At 43.7% G+C, this 9,479-nt stretch overlaps 1 protein-coding gene across 2 annotated transcripts in view; it reads right to left on the bottom strand.

Annotated features, from left to right (window-relative positions):
• Window positions 1–1,185: 1,185 nt before the first annotated feature.
• OAF (out at first homolog) overlaps window positions 1,186–9,479 on the bottom strand; it is a 92,570-nt gene continuing 84,276 nt past the window's right edge. For both annotated transcript variants that reach the window (XM_040325535.1, XM_040325534.1), the window contains exon 5: window positions 1,186–1,962. In XM_040325535.1, the coding sequence (XP_040181469.1) occupies window positions 1,688–1,962 (275 nt within the window). In that variant the 3' untranslated portion in view covers window positions 1,186–1,687. The remainder of the gene's footprint in view (window positions 1,963–9,479) is intronic.

The raw sequence follows: 9,479 nt of genomic DNA, 5'->3' as shown, positions 1-9,479 counted from the left end.
AGTACATAAAACTGAGGAGTCGGAACATTTATCTACCGACTCCACAGCCCTGGGGAGGAGACATATCGTTGTTTCTACTTTGTAGGAACTAGGGTTGTCCCGATACCGATACCAGTATCGGTATCGGGACTGATACTGAGCATTTGCGGGAGTACTTGTACTCCCGCAAATGCCCCCGATGCCAGATCCGATACTACCCCCATATCGCAACGCCCCCGCCGCCTATTTAATCAGCGTTCGGGGAACATTACAGCTTTCATTTGAATAGTTCCCCGCCGCGTATAGACACTCCCCCTTGCTCGGGATTGGACGGGTGATCTGTCTATCAAAGTGCAGATCACCCGTCCAATCCCGAGCAAGGGGGAGTGTCTATACGCGGCGCGGAACAGACAGCTATTCAAATGAAAGCTGTAATGTTCCCCGCATGCTGATTAACTAGGCGGCGGCATCTAGGTATGGGGAGACATGGCTGCATATGTGGGGGGACATGGCTGCATATATGGGGGACATGGCTGCATATGTGGGGGACATGGCTGCATTCGTGGGGGACATGGCTGCATTTGGGGACACATTTTAAAAAAGTATCGGTATCGGCGAGTACTTGAAAAAAAGTATCGGTACTTGTACTCGGTCCTAAAAAAGTGGTATCGGGACAACCCTAGTAGGAACACAATCTGTTTCTCCTCTCCTGAGGACAGGGATTTGTGTTTACACAACTAAGAATTGGTAAGCTGCCATATAATAAATTTTTTGCTTTTGGGCTTAATATTACATTAGGATGGGGACATGGCTATGATGTTATTGGTTCGTTTTTTTATTTATGTCTATGTAATAGTACTATATGCAAGTCGGCCCTTAAGATCTAGAAATAGCATATATAATGCCACTTTTTTCTTTTATAGCACAAAAAACAAACAGAACAAAACTGCTAGCTGATTGGTTTCTATTCAGAGCTGCACTGGATTTTGTACTCTTTAGCTTTAGTAAATTAACCCCATAATTTCTACCATTCCACGGACATGAAATGTATTGGAAAAAAAAAGCAGCAGAATAAACTTTAAAAGCAAGCCAATGGCACACAACGTACTTTAAAAATCATTTTTATTTATTTTACAAATGATAAATATTTTGTTCAAAAGGTTTCTTTTCACCTTTCTTTCATACAAAAAAAGGCATCTTCATAGAAAAAAAAAATATCTGAACTATATCAAAATACATCATATTAAATGAAGGCACAGGAAGTATTTAACCCATTGTTGCCACAGGGACCAGGAAAAGGCATTGTGGCATGAAGTACTGGTCCTGTTGACAAGGGAAGGGTTAATTCCCAAATATTCACAGTTTTTAGTTTATTTTTAATACTGGTTGTTTCAGTAAAGTCCCACTAGAGGTCGGTACCTACATTTGATAAGATACTTATTGGAGTTGAAGAAAATTCATATTTGTGATAAGGCACATTAAGGAGTGCTGAGAAGGTTCAGTCATTGTGCAATTAAAAAAAATAGATAAGCCTGTTTCTTCTCAACAAAAAGTAAGGTGAATGTGCAGAGTCTACTTCTTACCAGATCCTAAAGTTTCACAGTACAGAAGTAACTTTAGGGAAATGCACTTGTTGGATCTCAAGAAGTTGTGGTCCTCTTTCATTTCTGGGCACAATGGTGTACATACAAGCTACAAACGGACATTGCTATGTCTCTTCGTCCCACAGGCATAGCTGTTTCTGGGGCACATAGAAGTGGAAGCTGTAGCCTTTTTGGCAGCTGCGGATGCCACACTTGTAAGAAGTGGTCTTGCCCGATGAATCCCGACTTTTGCAATATTTCAGGCTGCATGGTATCCATTCCAAGCTTAGACGATATGAGCAGATGCAGGGTTTCCAATCATGAGAGCAAAGCTTGCAGGGGTGCAAAACTGGAAGCGAGTTAGACTGTGGAAGAATCTCAAACATCGATCCGTCGACACCTTACAAGAAAAATAAATAAAAATAGATCAATGACGAAGTAACCCAGCCGCTGGAATTTTGTCGACTAAAACAATTGAGATGACTAAAATACGACTAAACCTAAAATGCAATATAGACCAAGACTAAAACTAAATTAAAATATGACTTCCAAATGTACACTAGTCTGTAGTGCATGTTCATACTTCAATACAGTGGTGTATTTAGGTTTTGTGCTGCCCTAGGCCTGACTAAACTTCTGCACCTCCTAATTGTAAAATGACCCACCCCTTCCTGTCAAGGTCACACCCTGTTTTTTTAAGACCCGCCCAGAAAGAAATTTTCGGGGGGGGGGGCACACTAGTTCTGAGGGCCCTGGGGGGGGCATTGGATTCCCTTAATTTGCATAGTTTTTCTCTCACTTCCTGTTTGGCTATGGGGCAGGAAGTGAAGGGAAATCTCCGCAATTGGACAGGGATGGTAAAAAATAAAAACTGACAGGGGTTATAACCCTCCCTTACTCCAAAATGAGAGAAAAAGTGTTGATTATAGTTCTACTTTAAGCAAAAATTTCTGATAATTTTATTGAGAGGGCTAATAAGATATAACCATGCCAATGGTGCAACAGAAACATAGCACAGTGAGGAAGGTTTGTGGTCCAGGATGATAGGACAGTCAAAATTAGAAGCCGCCCCCCCCCCCACACACACAGTTGCGGAATGCTGGGGCCGCTTTATGGGGGCGCTAGACTAATTTCCCCAACAGTGTAGTGCAAGCCGGCGGGGGCTATTTTTGTGCTGCCCCCATGCAAAGTGCTGTCCTAGGCCTGGGCCTTGTTGGCCTAGGCCAGGATACAGCATTGCCTCAATACCATAAATAACAACATATTTGATTTTGGAAATTGTAGAGAAATGTTAAAGCAGAGTTCCACCCAAAAACTGAACGCTTTTCGGAACCCTCCCCCCCTTCGGTGTCACATTTGGCACATTTCAGGGGGGAGGGGGGTGCAGATACCTGTATAATACAGGTATTTGCACCCACTTCCGGAAATGACTCCCACGGGATTCACGCAACTTCAAGCCCCCCCCCCTGCTGCCTTCTGGGAAACATACTGGTCCCAGGAGACAGCGGGGACCACTGGGAAAGCGCTGAGCTACTAGCGCATGCGCAGTAGGGAACCGGGCAGTGAAGCCGCAAGGCTTCACTTCCTTATTTCCTCACCGAGGATGGCGGCGGGGGCAGCAGAGAGACGAGCAATTGCTCGTCTTCTGCTGCCGACATCGAGGGCGCGCTGGACAGGTAAGTGGCCATTTATTAAAAGTCAGCAGTAGAAGTCAAGGGAACGTTCTAAGTGAAGTATAATACAATCACTGATGATCTATTGTAAAGGCATAAAAACCTAATGAAGTTGACAATAATTAAAAGGCCAATCATATCAACTTGTAGTTCAATTAATCAGCAGGGAAAGATCCCACTGTTTCCATTTTCTATCATATGTGTCCATAGTGTCAAATAGGGTGTGATGAATGTGTTCTGATAGCTTGATGGTCTGCATGCGATTCATAATTTGGGACCATGGCACAGTAGAGGATCGCCAGTTAAGGGCTATGGCCCAGTGTATTGAGCTGAACAACGTGTGTATTAGCCTAGTGTGGGCTATAGGGATATCTGGAATAGGATAGAAAAGGAGGCACATTTTAGGAGTCAGTACAATACTTCTACCTGTAATTTGTTCTATTTTATTTATAGCTATTTGCCATGTGGTTTTGAGGTGAGTACAATCCCAGAAAGTGTGTAAAAGGGAGCCCTGGTCTGGGCATCCTCTGAAGCATAGGGAAGAGGCTGTTGGATAGAATGAATTAATTTTGTCTGGGGTGAGGTACCACCTGTATTGGAGTTTAATGGCAGATTCTCTGATGGAGGCCACCTTTGTGCACTTTCGTAAGTTGTTAATCATAGTGTCCCATTGTTCTGTGGAGAAGGACTCATTCAGATCCGATTCCCACTGTGACATTTGACGTGTTTTGTCTGGTATATTGTGTTCATTTAGGTCCCTATACATTTTGGAGATTAATCCTCTATCGCGAGGAGATGTAAGACAAATTTGCTCAAATATCGTGAAAGGGGATTGGAGGGTGAGAAGGTAATTATTTTGGTAAAAAAGCTTGATATTATTGTAGTCAGATAGTTCAGTACCTGTGAGGTTATATTCTGACTGCAAATCTGAGAATGTACGAAAAGTATTATTTTTTGTGAGTGATTTTAGATTAGATAGTTTGAGGAGACGCCATAAAGCATATTGATTTGAGTTTAGGTCTGGGGGGGTAAAAAGGGGGTCCCCAACGAAGGAGGCTAGGGGGGGAATCTCTGAAGAAACATTACATTTATGTTTATGTCTGTGCCATAATAACAAATCCTGATGTACCACTTTGTTGAGGTGGCCAATTTTTGGAGTTTTAAAGCGGGAGTTCACCCAATTATGTTTTTTTTCCTCTTTTCCCCTTAGATGGATGCTAGATGGATGCTCGTTTTGTCTAGGGGAATCGGCTAGTTGTTTTAAAATATGAGCCGTACTTACCGTTTTCGAGATTCATCTTCTCCGTCGGCTTCCGGGTATGGGTCTTCGGGAGCGGGCGTTCCTTCTTGATTGACAGTCTTCCGAGAGGCTTCCGACGGTCGCATCCATCGCGTCACTAGTAGCCGAAAGAAGCCGAACGTCGGTGCGGCTCTATACTGCGCCTGCGCACCGACGTTCGGCTTCTTTCGGAAAATCGTAAAGCGATGGATGCGATCGTCGGAAGCCTCTCGGAAGACTGTCAATCAAAATAGGAACGCCCAGTCCCGCAGCCCATACCCGGGAGCGGCGGAGAAGATGCATCTCGTAAACGGTAAGTACAGATCATATTTTAAAACAACTAGCCGATTCCCCTAGACAAAACGAGCAGGAATCTAAGGGGAAAAAGTGTCATGTGCGGGTGAACCTCCGCTTTAATGGATTTGGACCATAGAAGGCCTTGAAGGTGATATGGTAGGATAGATTGTTCCTCAAATGATAGCCAAGGTATTGCATTACATTAATGCATTACAATTTAATTACACCCATTGGATTTTAGGCAGAGAGAGGTCACCCCCATTGTTGGAAAATGAGATTCAGCAGTGTTTGGGACAGCAAAGAGTGACATTTCGATGCATCTGGCTACAGAAGGAGTGATTCTATAGGGGTAGTCTTAAGCAATCCTCCTGCTGGTGATTTGTCTCCTGCACCTGACATGCCCATCTGGCATCAGCCTAAGGCATAATACAGAACAATAACAAAGCCCACCGATTAATCATTTTTTTTTTTTTTTTTAAACTCTATGTCAACACTATTATCGAATGTGTGGATGGGATATTCCTGCTGCTGAGCTGTTGTATTCTGACAGTGGGGAGACACTTGTTTGCGCTGCTGGCTATAACCTGCGGTGCTGATCGAGCAGAGTAAACTGGACAGGGTAGTTGTACAGATGTTAATCGGCAGATTGAGTTCTTTACAACATCCTTGCCTATACATGGAAGAAAAGTCCTCCGGTGCCTGATGAGCTGGCTGGATTTTGATCCATCTATGACCGGCTTAACTGGCTTTTAGTAAGGGGATTTGCTGTAATATTTTACACTGTATGAGCTTTAACACAACACATATATGCAGCCTCACTGGACTGGGCTTTTTTCTGTGGGGCCGCATATATGCATATCTGTCTGTGTGCTGAGAGCTCCCAGCACAGAGAGCCCCAGGTCCTGTACTAACGATCAGGACCCAGAACTCCCGATGCTGGGTCACCTGATCACTGTTATATCCTCCGACTGGCTACCACAGTGACCAGTAACTGTGAAGCCTGCCCCTGTTTTTCTCTCTGAAAATGCGGAGGAAAGATACAGTATAGGGACTGCCCTAAAAAGTTTGACAACATGTGGTCCAAATGGCTTCGGGATGTGGTGGGAAGTGTGGTCCAAATGGCTGCGGAATGACTCTACGGCTCAGATGTCGGAGGGTTCTGTGTGACTGATGTAGGTGTTTGATTGACACTGGTTGGGTGGAGGAGGGGGGTCATCTTCTCTTGTGATTGTCCTTTGCTGAAGGGTACGATATTAAAATGGCCCCTTGGATTATAGTGTGAGAGTTGTCAATCCAATTTGGCTGCAAACATGGAAATACACACTTTAAAAGGAATGAACAAAAAACAAAAACATGGTGTGAAACATGTCATACCATCGTGCAGCTCCTACATCCTGATTGCAATCTGCATATCCTAAAAATTTATCACAGCAAATTATTGTTCAAACTGTAAGTCAGGACTACAGGAATTGTAGATCTTTGTAGTTTTATGTTTAGGTTCTCTATTTCAGTAGGTTTTAAGTCTTATGAGAAACCGAATGTTTTCCAAAAGTTTGCATTTCCAGTCTGACAGTTCACCAGTAGATGGCATCATTTCCACTCAAAAAACATTCTGCTTTCTATTTTCCAGCCTTGGATTCTACAGGCTAGAAAGTATTTAATCAATAGGTAGGCATGTAAAATCAGTGTTTTTTTAACCATTTGTGACCTTCACAGATTTACATTTTCCCCCCCCCCCAATTTCTTTATTTTCGATTTTTTTCTTTTGTACAGAAAAAAGAATGACAAGAGTCTTAAAAAAACAACAATAGACCATAAATCCTCTTCACATCATTTAAACTTAACTTTCTATCTTATATATCAGCGGAGAGTAAATTAACACCATTGATTCGCCCCGATCCCATTAACTTCCCTCTTTGAGTGAGTGAGAAACTTGTAAAGCGCAACACATGCGAACTGAATCGCCTTAGGGGGTGATCTCCATTAGGGGGTGAAAAGGGCATAGTGGCCCACTTAAAGGGGTTGCAAACATAAAGTCCTTCTTCACTTACCTCATCCTTCCATTTTGCTTTTAAATGTCCTTATTTCTTCTGGGAAATCTTCACTTCCTGTTCTTCTGTCTAACTCCACACAGTAATGCAAGGCTTTCTCCCTGGTGTGGAGTGTCGTGCTCGCCCCTCCCTTGGACTACAGGAGAGTCAGGACGCTCTCTACGTTGCAGATAAAAGGATCTGTGTGTTAGTGGGCGTCCTGACTCTCCTGTATTCCAAGGGAGGGGGCGAGCACGACACTCCACACCAGGGAGAAAGCCTCGCATTACTGTGGGTAGTTACAGACAGAAGAACAGGAAGTGAGGATTTCTCAGAAGAAATAAGGACATTTCGCCGTCCGTGGGGGTATCCCAGTGCGCATGCTCAAAATTAACCTGCAACAAGCCAATGCTTACGACGTGAATGACATTCTACGCAAAGCCCTATTCGCAAACGATGTACAATTTTCAAAATTCGACGCGGGAACGACGTCCATACTTAACATAGGATACGCCTCATATAGCAGGGGAAAATATACGCCGAAAAAAGCCTTACGGAAACAACGTAAAAAAATGCGCCAGCCGGACGTACGTTCGTGGATCGCCGTATCTAGCTGTTTTTCTATCCTCACGCGGAAATCAACGGAAATGCCACCTAGTAGCGGCCAGCGTAAATATGCACCTTAGATCCAAAGGCGTACTAAGACGTACGCCAGTTGGATCTAGCCCAGCTTCAGGCGTATCTTGTTTTGTGGATACAAAACAAAGATACGCCGGAGCAAACTGGAAGTTACGTGGCGTATCAATAGATACGCCAGTGTAACTTCTTTGTGGATCTGGCCCAATGAGTGCCTAGCTGTTTTAGTTGATGGACGATCTCACTACATCATTTTGTAGCTGAACATTTCCTGAGCTCTTCAGTCGATGCTTTAAAGCCCCTTTCTGAGATAATCTGTTGTAAACAGCAATTATATACTGTTCATCACAAAGGTGCTAGAATATTTTTCTGGAATTAAAACAGGCGTGGCCCTCGGCAGCCCTTTGAAGATCTATTCCACTCATCCACTTGACGGGCACGCTGAAATAAGGCCTTGGAGCAAATGCCCAGATACCCTACTTTGTACACACGTAGAAGAGATGACGTGGTTTCAAGCACAGAGAAAATGAATAAATCTAACTTGTTATTCCAGTCAAAGGATTAAACATACACACACACACACACACACACACACACACACACACACAAGCAGACCAAAATTACGGGTGCAATACTTCTGACTCTGGAACATTTATTCACTTTGTTGTCCTAGAACTTGGAATTTTAGTTTTATTTATTTTGCATTTTTACCATTTGATTTAAACAAACTTAGCACTTAGAAATATTTATTGTGACGCAAATGCTAAAACAGAAAAGCAGGCATTAGGTTTTTCCCAGCCAAAAGAGTCAAGGTCACCATACATGGCGCAATCCGACTATACAACCTTTGTAGATTTTAGACTTGCAAAAACAATATAATATGAAAAGGACCTACCGTAGTTATCGGCGTATAACACGCACAGGCGTATAACATGCACCCTAACTTTAAGAGGGAAGTTTCAGAAAAAAAAACTTTCCATAGCCCCCTGCGTATAACACGCAGGCACAGTTTACCCTCTATTTTCAGGGTAAAAAAGTGAGTGTTATACGCTAATACATACAGTACTTGAACTGTCCAATTTGTATCCAATCAGGCAAGTTCTTGTACTACATACTTGTTGGTAGATCTAAATGAGTTTGTACAATCAGATTGTAAGATGCAGTGGCGGCTTGTTCATAATTGCCCCCTGGTCTACATGCATGGATTCCAATGGGGGAGGGGGGTGTTGTAATAGGCTTAAAAAAAAAAGGTTGTGGATTGTTTGGTCTGTGTGTGCAGTGAGATGCACAGTGCCATCCGCAAGCTGGAGACAGTTAGGGCCAGATCCACAAAAACGGGCTTATATTTAGGCGGGCGTAGCGCATCTCATATGCGCTACGCCGCCGTAAATCAGAGTGGCTCCTAGGGTATCCTCAAAGAACTTGCTCCCATATGCGGGCCGGCGTAACGTAAATCTGCCGGCGTAAGCCCGCGTAATTTAAAGTAGGCTTGGAGTGGGCGTGTTGTATGATAATCTGGTATGACCCCACGTAATTGACGATTTTTACGAACGGCGCATGCGCCGTCCGTGGACGTATCCCAGTGCGCATGCGCAAAATCACGTCGCAAATAGTCAATGCTTTCGACGTGAACGTAACTTACGCAAAGCCCTATTCGCGAACGATTTACGCAAACAACGTAAACGACTGGAAATTCGATGCTGTCCCGACGTCAATACCTAACATTGCGTACACCTCATAGAGGCAGGGGTAACGTTACGCCGAAAATAAGCCTTACGTAAACGACGTAAAAAAATGCGCCGGGCGGACGTACGTTTGAGAATTGGCGTATCTAGCTAATTTGCATACTCTACGCAGTAATCAACAGAAGTGCCACCTAGCGGCCAGCGTAAATATGCACCTTAGATCCGACGGCGTACTAAGACTTACGTCAGTCGGATCTAGCCCACATTCAGTCGTATCTTGTTTTGTGGATACAAAACAAAGATACGACTGCGCATCG

This window comes from Rana temporaria, chromosome 10 (genome assembly GCF_905171775.1).
Source record: "Rana temporaria chromosome 10, aRanTem1.1, whole genome shotgun sequence".
Classification (NCBI taxonomy): Eukaryota; Metazoa; Chordata; class Amphibia; order Anura; family Ranidae; genus Rana; species Rana temporaria.
This window is presented reverse-complemented; position numbering and strand designations above follow the sequence as displayed.